At 24.7% G+C, this 12,799-nt stretch overlaps 5 protein-coding genes across 5 annotated transcripts; 1 reads left to right on the top strand and 4 right to left on the bottom strand.

The window, feature by feature from the left end:
* Positions 1–171: 171 nt before the first annotated feature.
* DICPUDRAFT_28222 (uncharacterized protein) lies at positions 172–1,620 on the bottom strand (the record flags this gene model as incomplete). The annotated part of the gene is made up of 4 exons (XM_003284734.1): positions 172–224; positions 306–452; positions 702–1,150; positions 1,226–1,620. The coding sequence occupies 4 exons, from the start codon at positions 1,618–1,620 to the stop codon at positions 172–174; spliced, it is 1,044 nt and encodes a 347-aa protein (XP_003284782.1).
* A 2,544-nt stretch (positions 1,621–4,164) lies between these two features.
* On the bottom strand, positions 4,165–5,289 carry DICPUDRAFT_148621 (uncharacterized protein; the record flags this gene model as incomplete). The annotated part of the gene is made up of 1 exon (XM_003284733.1): positions 4,165–5,289. One exon carries the CDS (start codon positions 5,287–5,289, stop codon positions 4,165–4,167), a length of 1,125 nt encoding a protein of 374 aa, XP_003284781.1.
* A 2,236-nt stretch (positions 5,290–7,525) lies between these two features.
* On the bottom strand, positions 7,526–8,415 carry DICPUDRAFT_75754 (uncharacterized protein; the record flags this gene model as incomplete). The annotated part of the gene is made up of 2 exons (XM_003284732.1): positions 7,526–8,006; positions 8,045–8,415. The coding sequence occupies 2 exons, from the start codon at positions 8,413–8,415 to the stop codon at positions 7,526–7,528; spliced, it is 852 nt and encodes a 283-aa protein (XP_003284780.1).
* A 1,632-nt stretch (positions 8,416–10,047) lies between these two features.
* Positions 10,048–10,768, bottom strand: DICPUDRAFT_148617 (uncharacterized protein; the record flags this gene model as incomplete). Its single annotated transcript, XM_003284731.1, has 2 exons — positions 10,048–10,331; positions 10,648–10,768. The coding sequence occupies 2 exons, from the start codon at positions 10,766–10,768 to the stop codon at positions 10,048–10,050; spliced, it is 405 nt and encodes a 134-aa protein (XP_003284779.1).
* Positions 10,769–10,983: 215 nt separating this feature from the next.
* On the top strand, positions 10,984–12,282 carry DICPUDRAFT_75752 (uncharacterized protein; the record flags this gene model as incomplete). The annotated part of the gene is made up of 2 exons (XM_003284758.1): positions 10,984–10,994; positions 11,904–12,282. 2 exons carry the CDS (start codon positions 10,984–10,986, stop codon positions 12,280–12,282), a joined length of 390 nt encoding a protein of 129 aa, XP_003284806.1.
* Between the last annotated feature and the right edge of the window lie 517 nt (positions 12,283–12,799).

Here is a 12,799-nt window from a genome sequence, read left to right as displayed (position 1 = left end):
TAAATAAAAGAAATACAATTTTTAATAAAATTTTTTTATATATTTATAATATATTATTGTATTTTAAAAAGATTTATATATTACAAAAGTTTTTTTATTTTTTTTTAAAACTTTAAACCCATTTGTCTAATTTCGAACCAACTTTTATAGGTTTATTTATGTTATATTAATTTAAACTTTTGGGAATGAGGCCATAGTAGCAATACCACAGTTATTGTTACGGTCTAGTTAAAAAAAAATTAATATTAAAATTAGTATTGAGAGCATTGATGTTTTTTTAAAAAATAAAAATGATTTATATTTACCTTTTGACATTAAAATATAACCTTCGATACCCCAACTGGTACCCCATGAGTTTTTAACGATCCAATAGTTACCTGATGAGGCACCTTCGACAGCAAGACCTGAACCTGAACCTGAACCTGAACCTGAGCCTGAACCTGAACCTGAGGCTGAAGCACTACCTGAAGCTGAGGCTGATTGGGAACCTGATTGTGAAGCACCTGATTGTGAACCTGATTGTGAAGCACCTGATTGGGAACCTGATTGGGAACCTGATTGTGATGAACCTGATTGGGAACCTGATGATGATGATGATGATGAGGTTGATGGACCTGATGATGATGATGATTTACCTGAGGTTGATGGACCTGATGAGGATGATGATGATTTACCTGAGGTTGATGGGGCAGCACCGCTACCATAACCAACAACTAAAACACCGTGATCTAAACTGGTGGTTGAACAGGCTGGTTCATAATAGATACCTGATGAGTATAATTGGAAGGAGTTGTGTGAAGCATCAATGGCAACTGAGACTGGACCAATGTTGGCAGCTGATTCTAATGATGGTTCTGAACCTGAGGTAACATTAGAGTATGATGATAAGGTAGCACCAATGTTGGCTGGGTTGTATTTACAGGTCTTACCGTCTTTGGCGGTGTATGGGTATGAGCTTTCAGTATCAATACCTTTGTTGTTGATGATGTATTCAAAAGCTAAGGTCATTAAACCACCATTGCAACCATTGTTACCGTATGAACCTGAACAATCGATTAAATTTTGTTCTGATAATGATGGGAGGTTACCTTTGGCAATAGCGGTAGCACCTTCAGTTGAACCAGTAGTTGAGAATGACCAACAACCACCACTAATATTTAAAATTTAAAAATATTAATATTTTTTCTTTTTTTTTTTCCAACTAAAAAAAAAAAATTAAACTTACCATTGTTGTTGATTTTTAATTGGGGTGACAGCACCTTTAGTTCTCCAATCGATTGAGGCAGCTGGAGCGGCAAAGATTTTTTCGGTTTCGGTGTTGATGATAGATGAACCATCGAATGGAGTACCTAAATAGATAGATCTGAATTCTTGGTTGGTGATATCAGCAAAAGTATTTAAACCAAGGACGGTTTCACTACCTTTTGAGTTCCATTCTTGAACGTAATCCATGTTGGCTTTGAAGATGTTGTAACGGGCAGCAAATTCTTCTGAAGCATAGTGTCTTTGATTTTGGATCATCCAATTGGTGAAGGCATTTCTGTATTGTAATTCAGAGAATTGTTGTTTGGCGGTAGCAAAGCTAACTAATAATAAGCATAAAAATAATAAAACTCTCATTTTGAAAAATGTGTTTGGTGATGTTGTTGGGAAAATAAGAAAATAAAAAAAAAAGTAAAATTTATAATCGAAAAAAAAAAATAAAAAAAAAAAAACAAAAATTTTATATTTTTTAAACAAAAAAAAATAAAAAAAATAGTTTATAAAATTTGGAATTCCTACTGCTCCAACTTTTCTTTTGATAATTCTCCAACTTGAACGAATTACTTAAATCCCATTTTTATTTTTATTTAAAAATTACGCGATTCCGTTTTTTTAAAAAATTTAAAATAATTTAAAAAATAAAAAATAAAAATAAAAAAAAAATTATTTAAAAAAAAGGATTTTAAAAAAAATCTTCAAAAAAAGAAACTTAAAAGAAAAAAAAAAAAAGTGTTATTACTTTTCAGTGTAAATAAAATAAAGAAATTGAAATTGAAAATGAATTTGAAACATTTTTTTATTATTGGTTTTTTCACCCATCAAAAAAAAAAAAAAAATTTGGTTTTTGTTTTTTTTTTATCTCCTCCAAGAGAAATTTTTTTATTTTAATATCTTTTTTTATTTTATTGATATTTTTTTTTTTTATTTTTTTTTTTAAATTAATTTATTTTATATTTATTTTTTTTTTTAAACATCCTTTGATTTTTTTTTTGAAAATTATTTTCCTTTTCTTTTATTTTAATTTTTTTATTGGAAATTTTTGATATTAAATCAATAAAAATAATCTATATTTATGTTGTATTTTGCAGAGCATTCCATAAAATTATCTATTCCTACAGTTTTGGCAAATTCTCGAGCAGTTTCATAGGGAACCTCTCTCTTTGAGCTATCCGTTTCGACTAAATCTATTTTATTTTTATTATAATACTTTCTTTATAACCCATGTTCGCTTTATAACAGTCATATATTTTTATTTTAAATCCATTGCCATCATCTCGTGGATTTAACATACCATACTTGTTTTCTTTGATTGTTAATACTCCATACATGCTACTACACAAGAACCTATTTTTTTGCCAAATGTTTCTAACATTTAAACCTAATCTTTTTCAACTAATGTTCCCTGAATAAGCTGCATGAAATTCTTCTAATTCTTTTGTAATAAGTTTCTTGTCTACTAAAACTAATTTATATTTTGATGTTGGATCTAAAATAAACTAAAGCACATACTTGTTGCTTGATACCAAGTGTGTGAATATCAATAGAATAACCTTTGGATTGAAAATCCCAGTCAGGAAAGTACCTTTTTAGATTGGATGATGAATTGAAATATAAGAACACCAGAAATCTAATGTTTTTGAACAATCACTGAATGCTATTTTACTTTGAATAAAAAGACAAAGCATTTCTTCTCTCATTTCTAAATTGCAATAAAGAATTTTGATGATTAGCAGCATTAGCCAATATTCTAAATTGTTTTGGCTTTGTGCTTTCTCTTGGTGTTGGTGGTTCTACATCTATATTTGAGAGCATTGAATAAATGATAATATGCTGGTTTTAACTGGCCAACATTAAAAAAAGCTTAATCATATTTTCTAGTAATTGAAATAATTATAATTGGATTCTTTCTGGAGCTAATCAAAGGAGATCGACAAAACTTGTAGATTTTTCTTGCTATTAAACATGGCATTCCTACATCACATGTGTACATTTATAACTTAATTTTTTTATTGAACATTGGACTTACTAATACTCTAGAAAAGGTTAATTCTTCTTTTAATAATTTATATCATTTCCATGGCTTTTCTGTTTGGTTTAATCTTCGTTAGCTCTTAAAATTATTTGTAGGTTCTGAAAAGTTCTTATTAAATTTTCTATAATAGTTGGATATCACCATTGCTTCTTTTTCAAATATTTGAACATTATTTTCACCTTTCTAAACTTTTCTTAAACCGCACACATGTATTATATGTTTGTTTTGAGTCTTGATTTATAAATAATAATATCAAAAGCATAATATCTTCTGAACCTGTAGCAACAATGGAGCTATTAAATTGTAAAATGGCAAAATCGCATGATTGACCTCCAATTTAAATACATGGAACACTATTTTAACCACATTTGCTTGTAAGTGGAATAGCAGCTAATGGAACACCAATACCTTGATATGGAACAGCAACATATTCACGATTAGCAGGTGTTACTTGTACTACCATTAGCTCTAAGATTGGTATAAAATTGACTCTTTTAAGAGGCATTAGCTACTTGAACTGTTTCGCTAGTAGGTGGATCAACAACTCTATTCTTTAAATCTATACCAGAGGTAAATATTAAACTATTTAATCTACAACAATATATTTCCAGCACTTGGATTGAATGCAATGGGATCAACAGACTTTGAAGTATACATGTTTCTTGGGTACAACTAATTTCATCAACTATAATTTTTTTCTAAGTAACAGTATCTAATGGAATCTATAAAAAGACAACTACAGGCAATAAATCTAGGGACTTTTAATTATAATTATTTAAATGACTGAATATAAAGTAAAATAATATCAATTAATATATTGTTTAAAAAAATAGTGAATAAATAAAAATATTTACCTATAGAATGGGAGTTTACAATTGGCATAATGAGCCGTAATGGTACTCTGAAATGTGGGATAATAAAATATAACTGTCACTTTTAATTTTTGGTTTAATTTCTATGAAGAAACCAGTTTGGGATGCAACTGATGATAAAATTGTAATATTTGTTTTAAAGATTTCAGCTGCTGCGACTAAAGTTAAATGATCACCCCATGTACCATTTTTTGACATATTGTTGCAATATTCTTCCCAACTTGCATCATAGACAAAGTCTGATAGGGCGGCACCATTGGGAAGTTTAAATCCTCTATTGATTCTAAGCCAATTAATAATTACGTTTCTAATTAAAGTACTATGGTCCAAGTCACCATAGATTTGATCAGATAGCGAATGCATCTGGCAATTTCCATCACCTGGAATTTCCCTTCTGATCATTAAACCATATAATTGTATACGTTCATTTAAACGTATCTCTGCCATTTGTGATTCACTTAAATTACGAGGTTGAATATTTGATAACCCTCTTGAATTGACCAATGGTGAATCGATTTCCATTGGAACTAAATCATCGTTAATCATTTGTGATGAGCTATATTTTTGTTGTTGTGGTTGTTGTTGCTGATATTGTTGTTGCTGTTGGAGTCTTTGTTGTTGTTGCTGATACTGTTGTTGTTGGAATCTTTGTTGTTGCTCATACTGTTGTTGATGATATTGTTGTTGCTGGAGCCTTTGTTGCTGCTCATACTGTTGTTGCTGATACTGTTGTTGTTGTTGTTGGAATCTTTGTTGTTGCTGCTTATATAATTGTTCTTGTTGTTGTTGTTGATAGAATTGTTGTTGTTGTTGTTCAAATAGGATACGTTCTTGTTGTTGTTGATAAAGTTGCTGTTGATAAAGTTGCCATTGATTTGGTTGTTTATAATGTATCTTTTGTTGATATGCTCTATTTTTTATCTCTTCAAGTCTTTGACGTTCCTTTTGTTGCTGTTCCAAGTATTTGTCATTTGAGATACAGTAATGGCACTTTTCCCCTTTATTAGAGCATTGACAACCATGTTCAATGTTGACTTTTTTGAAAATGTATTTACCAAATAAACATAAAAAAATTACACCAGCAACAAATAAATAAATACACCAGAATAAAAATTCATCCATTTTTGTTAAAAAATAAATAATTAATTAAAATAAAATAAAATGTATATAAGTATAAAAAATAAATTTTATGATTTTATGTAAAAAAAAATTTAAGATGGATGTAAAAAAATGTGTGTGTGAATTAAAACTTTAATTTTAATAAATGAAAAAAAAAAAAAAGAAATTAAAAAATTTTAATAAATTATAAAAAAAAAAAAAAAAATTAAAATTAAAAAAAAAATAAACAATTGTTTAATATAATTATTATAATTTATATTTTATTTAATTTGTAATAGTTATATAGACATTATTTTATTTTATAGTTTTAAATTGAGAATTTTAATTAAATCTATATTTTGATTTGAAAAATTCATTAAATTCTCTTTTAAATGATATCCTGAATACCAAGTTAATTGTAAAAAAAGATTAATATTATTTCTATATTTTGTTTAATACTTTATAAGTTTTATTCTGAACATAATAATTATTTTTTTATAAAAAATATTTAGTTAATAAAAGATTGAAAATTTAATTTTAATTTACTTTAATTTTAATTTTATTATTTTATTTATTTTTGATCTTCAATTCCACCATTATTATAAAAAAATTTATATTTTTTATTAATGATTTTATTTTTTTATTAATAATAATCTAGCTATAGTTATCTTTTATATATTTATAAACAAAAATATTTATTACATATTTTTTTTTATATAAAAAATAATAAAAAAATAGTTTAAATTATATAAATAAAACATTGAGAACATTATCAGAATAATAAATTTTATTTACATATTTTATTATAAAAGAAATATTACAATCATTTATTAGATATTATTATTTTGAAATATATTAAAAAATACCCGTTTTTAATAATTACAATAATTTTTTCACCCATTTACCACTGCATACTATATATTTCTTTCATTTATAATTTAATAAAAAAACAATTTTTTCCCCTATTAGATAATAAACATCAATTACAATATTTTTTATTATTTTTTAAATAATAAAATTTTATTTTTTTTATAAATTTTTCATTATAGCAATTTTTTTTTATTTTTAATTTTTTTTTTTTTTTATTCTTTAAAAATTACACCCTTCAGTTCAATAATGTTTAAAATACTTATTTTTCAGTTATATATTTTTAAATAATACATACAACTCTTTTTACATATAATACTTCTTATTTTCTTTTTTTATGGTGTGTTCATAAATAACTCACCACATTTGTTCAATTCTATAGAAAAGAGTTCAAAATTTAAAGAAAATTTTGTAAGTGGTTCGAGTGGTGGCTCAAGCAATGATTCAAGTGGAAATTCAAGTAGTGGTTCTAGTAGTGACTCAAAAGTAGTAACAAGTGATGGTAGATATAATGGTACATCTTGTGGTAATGCAGTTAAGGCAAATTTTAATAAATAAGTAATTGTAGCACTAAATCAATTAAAATAATATCAGTTTAACAAATATTCGAACATACCCGATGAAAAGATTTAAAATAATTTCTCAAACCATATACATCTAATTATGTTTTTACAAGCTATCAGGGTTTGGATATCCGAAATTAAAAAAGTTGCAAAAAAAGAAATTTTTGGATTAGGTTTATAATTAAAAGATTCAGAATCTAAATTGATTTTGAAAAAAACAATACGATGATATGGCTAAATCATGTGAAGTATTTTTTCAAAAGCTCCAATTTGCAACAATTAGCAATCATCTAAAGTCAAGTTGTTCAAACCACTCAAATGATAATTCAACCAGTAATGGGTCAGAAAAAAGTCCCCAATTAGTTCATGCCCCTATTCAAGCTTTAATAGTTATTCATGTAGCACCTCAGTTATCCTCCTGTGCTTATATCGTTATGAAATAATTTAAGTACAGGAGGTCATTACCGATTCATCAAAATTATAGAAAATAGATAAAAATAATAAAAAAAAAAATAAAAAAAAGGAAAATAATATCTTTATAATTATAATAAATATTAAATATCCTGTAAAAACTAAATAAAATTAAAAATACAAATTTAAATGTTATTTTTAAAAATTTCTTTGTGAAATTACTTTATTTTATATTACTAATATAAAATAGTTAAAAAATTAAAATTATTTATTTTCACAGAAAGAATTTTAAAAATTAATTATTTTCACAGAAAGAATTTTAAAAATTAATTAAAATTTTTTTTTTTTTTCTTCTTTTTCATTTATAACTTTTGCCTTTGTAAAATTTGGATCAATGAAATGATTATATTTCTTTTTTACTACATCAATGTTGATCTTTCTGCGTCTATTGGTTTAAAATTTTTTTTTGTATTCAAAAAAGTTTCGATTATACCCATGTTAAATTCACTTACTGATCGGATACATTTAAGACATCTAATGACTATTTTGTGTTCTCCTACGGATCTAAGTAAAATTTTAAAACTGGAGAGTGATAATGGATAAAAATTGTAAGCTTCATCGAAACAGATTTGACCAGAGAGTTCCCAGATTAAAGTTTCTATCTTGTGATTTTTTTCCAATATGTAACTTTTATGAATTTTTTGAAGCACGTTTTCTATACTTGCAAAGATAAGAGTGCCGTTGGAAAAGTTAACTATAACTTTTGTTCCTTTTGATAAAGATTCTTGGTGGCACTTAATGAAAAATTCAAATGTTGAAACTATTTCATTTATTGGCAAATTATGGAGATGTTTAAGAAAACATACCTGGGCTTGGGAGGCAATATTATATTCTTCTTCCCTATACAACATAGATAGAAACCTATGGAGATGTTTTACACGAGAACTTGCACTGGCGTATTTGAATAGCAAAATGGTTGTTTTGATCGAGTTTTCATAAATTTTTTTGAATGCAGGATGCTCTTTATTGTGTCCCAATTTTCAAATAAGTTGAAATATAAAAAATAGTATTCTAATAAATTTAAAGCTTTTAATTTATTATTATTATTAGATTTTAAATTTAAGTAAACAAATTCCAAATGGACATTTTTGGAAGTTTGTTTACTTTCTTTTTTATTAGCACTATTTCTATAATCATTATCATTAATATTTTTATTATTATTATTTGTTGTGTTGTTATTGTTGATAATGTTAAGGCAAAAGACAAGTAAAACGAAAATGAAATATAAGAAAACTGATAAATATTCCATTTTAATTATATTAATTATATAATGGTGATTGTATTTAATCTTTATAAAATATATTTATTATTATGGAAATTTATTATTTTTAATGAAGAAAAAAAAAAAAATAATATTATTTATAATTATTATTTATTATGTGGTAAAAATTATTCAATATTTATATTTATTATTTTTTATATTGAATATATGAAACGAAAAAATGTAAATAATTTGTTGTAGAAAAAAAAATTTAAAGAAAAAAAAAAAAAAAAATTAAGAGTTGCAAAAAAAGAGAAATTAAAAAAAAAATGAATAAATAAAAAAAAATAAAAAAATTTTTCATATAAAAATGAATAAATAAAAAAAAAAATAATATATAAGTGGGATTTACCACAAAGTGCTATGAGATTTTTTTTGAACATCATAAATAGGCCAATAATAATGATTCTTTGTTTTTAGTCTTTCAATTATTATATTTTATTTTTTATTAATAAAATAATTTTGCATTGATCAAACTCAGCAATATCAAAAAATTCTTTTTTATCTCAATAAGTACTTCAAATATTCATATCTGTATAAGTATAGAAGGTCATTATGGATTTATCCAAATTTATTCAAAGATTAAAGATTTTACACCATATATCAAAAACTCATCATCAAAACATCACATCACCACCAAAAAACAACTAATAGAAGTAAAAACAATTTTTGATCATGCAGTAAAAAACCACCAATTAGATTCACTGGCAAAGCTATAGCTAAACCAATCAATATTTTAAAAACTAAATTATTTATAAATTTAATTAAATAATCACTTAATAAATAAATTTATAAAAATTAATAGTTTTAATAATTAAATTAAATAAATAAAAAAAATTATTTCATAAATATATAATTAAATAAATAAACATATAAAATTTTAATAGATTTTTTTTTAAAATGAATTTAATCTACACCTCATTTTCATTAAAAAAACAGACAAAAGAAATAAAATTCTAATACACAAACATAATAAAAATAATTTTGAATATATTACATTATGTTTTAGAAATAAATAAAATGATCTTTTTATTTTTTATTGCTATCACTGTTGCTATCTTCTTTACTACTGCTGCTGCTGCTGCTGCCACTATCACTATCACTATCTCTTTCACTATCTTTTTTAATTGATTTTATTTAATCATCTTTTCCTTTAAAATCATTTCCTCTTCTGAAAATTCTTTTTTCTTTGATAAAGAAAGTAGTATTACCTCTCTTACAATTCCATTTAGACTTTAATATGTTGTTCATTAGATAATATTGAACATTTACCTCCAAAGATAAAAAAAACAAAATCTATTGCATTATTAACTATACTATCAGTTATTGATTGGTACTAAATATTTGCTTCTTTTACATTCTTCATCCATAACCTTTTAAAATTATTACTAAATAGTTCACTATTTGGTGATACTAATGAGTATGGGGTTGGATATCTGAATGATTCTATAGAGGATGTTGTTGTTTGTGATAGATAGTTTGACTTATAAATTCTTGATTAGCCAACTATAATTGGATAATTGATACTTCCTTTTTCATATTTAATAGAATTCAGCAATAAATGGTAAATCACTATTATTATGAATCTTAAAAGAACTAATTTCACCTGGATTTTGTTTTTTAAATAATATCTTGATACAATGTGAACGAATCTATTGGTTTCTTGTGAAGCGGAATTTCATGCTGGACCATATATTCTAAAAGTTTCCAAACTAAATCAAAATCGGTAACCAAATTAAACGATCTTGAAATTCTTTCTAACCAAAAATTTAAAAATTCTGTTGATTTGTAGGTGGACCCTGGTAATATCTCCTTCATTAGTATTAAATCTCCTGGTTTAGTTTTTGATAAAAATTTAAACCAAACTTCATTATTATTTTGAATAAGCTCGTTGATTTGTTGATCTGCATTTTTTTAATTTTTGAAATGCTTCAACCTTGTTTGTTTCATGTCTAAGAAATGTTACTATTAAATATATTGCTTTTGTCATATGTATCTTTTCTTGCGTCTTCATTAAATCTGTTGTTGGTATATGCTGTGGCTGTTTTAAAACTTCTAAAAGTAATAGTGTAAATGTTTCATGTTCAATTTTTTTGAAATAATTTAGATTATCTGTTTTTTGTGAATGATGACTTTTTGATAGATAGATGTTTTAATATTAAATTATCTACTTTTAAACTTGCTGATTCTTTGGTGAGTGTTTACTATTATCATATTTACTGTTAAAATTAAAATTGTTGTTTGGTGAGGATGATGAATTTTTTTCACTATTATTTGCTACTGGAAGTGTATTTTTAATTATTCCGCTTGTTGGTTTGCTGAATCTACAAATTTTATACATATTATTTTATTGCATATTAAATTTAAAAATAAAAAATTAAAAAATTAAAAAATTTAAAAAAAAAGAAAAAAAAAAAAAAAGAAAAATATTTTGGAAAAAATAAGGCTTAAATATTTTTTAATAAAATATAATAAAATTTGATTTTTTCAAATATTTTATTTAAAATTTTTCTATTAATTGCTAACCACGAATTTTTACTTACCCCTTCAATAAGAATGGTGCAAAGGTTAACACGACTTTTATTAATTTATTTTTAGTTAATAATTTTAGTAATTTTGATTATTTAATTTTAGTTATTTAATTTTTGTTGTATAATTTTTGTTATTTAATTTTTATTTGTAATTCATCGATAGAGTTCTGTAGCTTTCCAGGTGTATCGGTATTTTCACTCTAAATATATCTGAATTCCATATCTTGCTAAACTTCTCTAACCTGTTGACTATCTTCATTTTGTGTGGTGTCGCTGACTAGCTGGATCTTGGTATTGAAGTTTCTTATATATATTTTATTTAAAATTTTATGATGTTTCTGTGTATCCTAATACTGAAAATAGATTGGTCTAAATAGAGTTGATTTGAAAGTTATTTTGTATATTATTTCTAATTAAATTAATTTTTTTCACTTTTATTTGCTACTGGGAGTTGCTTTAATTTCTAGATTTTGTTTTCTAAACCAAACTTAAATAAGGACTACAAAATAATTTTTTTCATCTATTTATATTATTTGATGTTTTACCATATTTACTTGGCCAGAGTAAATTTGAAAATGTTAATCAAATATTTCATTAGATTGAAAAATTTCATTTGAGTTCACTTGACTAATTCATTTTAAGTTGGTTTACAATTATTAATATTATTTTTTTTTTTTTTTTTTTTTTTTTTTAATTTTTTTTTTTTTTTTTTTAATTTTTTTTAAATATAATTTTTTTAAATCTAGAAGTTCTAACCAAAAGGGTTGATATAAATCAAAAGGGTTGATATAAATCTCATCCAACTTGAACAATATTTATAATAGCAATACAAATAAATGTTTCTGTGATTATTATTTGCCTTATGTGATTTATTTTGGAAATAACTAGAATTGGACCATAGGAAATTACTTGCTGGTAATAAAGCACTGTTATTTGTTACTGTAGTTGTGGATGTAGTAGTGGCGGATTCAACATAGAGAATGGTAGCGAGGGGGAAAACAATGAAGAAGAAGAAGATGGTGATGATGATCACAATGGTTATGATGATCATGATCACGATGATGCTGATGACGGTGGTGATTATGATGCTGAAGATGGTGATCACGATGATGCTGATGACGGTGGTGATGATGATGCCGATGACGATGGTGATCATGATGATCATGATGATGATGAGGGGGCTGATTATGATGATGAGAGGGCTGATCATGATCATGATGATCATAAAGGGGCTTACTTCTGTTGGCTCTACTCTACTACTATCTACTTTTCCACCACTGATGGAATTAAAAGAGTCATTACTATTATTTACCGCATCTATTAAATCTTTTCCTTTTCTATAAACACCACCCATTAAATTTAATGTGGCAAAAATGTTGCTATTGTTTTTAATTAAATAATTTGAACTTAAAATACCATCTTGGATCGATTTACAATTTGGGAAATTATTAAAACCACAATCATAATGTTGATATGTTGAAGTTTGGGTATTAATAAAAACTTCACATGTTTCCTCACCACTAGTCGAAAAATTAAAAACAAATATTATTAAAAATAATAATATAAATTTAAGCATTTTGTTTTTTTATTGATATAATATTGATAGGTTATTTTTTTATTACTGTCTCCTAAAAAAAATTATTTTTTATAAAAGATGGAAAAATAAAAAAATATAATAAAATCTAAGACTGACTATATGTAAAGGGAAAAATTAATTAGTATTTATTTTTATCACATATTATATATATATACATATAATTACCTATTTGTTTGTTAGCTTGAATTTTAATTAATATTATTTTTTATTGATTTTAAATAGAGTAATTGAAAATATTATTGAA

Source organism: Dictyostelium purpureum (assembly GCF_000190715.1).
Source record: "Dictyostelium purpureum unplaced genomic scaffold DICPUscaffold_31, whole genome shotgun sequence".
In the NCBI taxonomy this organism is placed as follows: domain Eukaryota; phylum Evosea; class Eumycetozoa; order Dictyosteliales; family Dictyosteliaceae; genus Dictyostelium; species Dictyostelium purpureum.
Note: the sequence above shows the minus strand (reverse complement) of the source record. Positions and strands in the feature narration are given on the sequence as shown.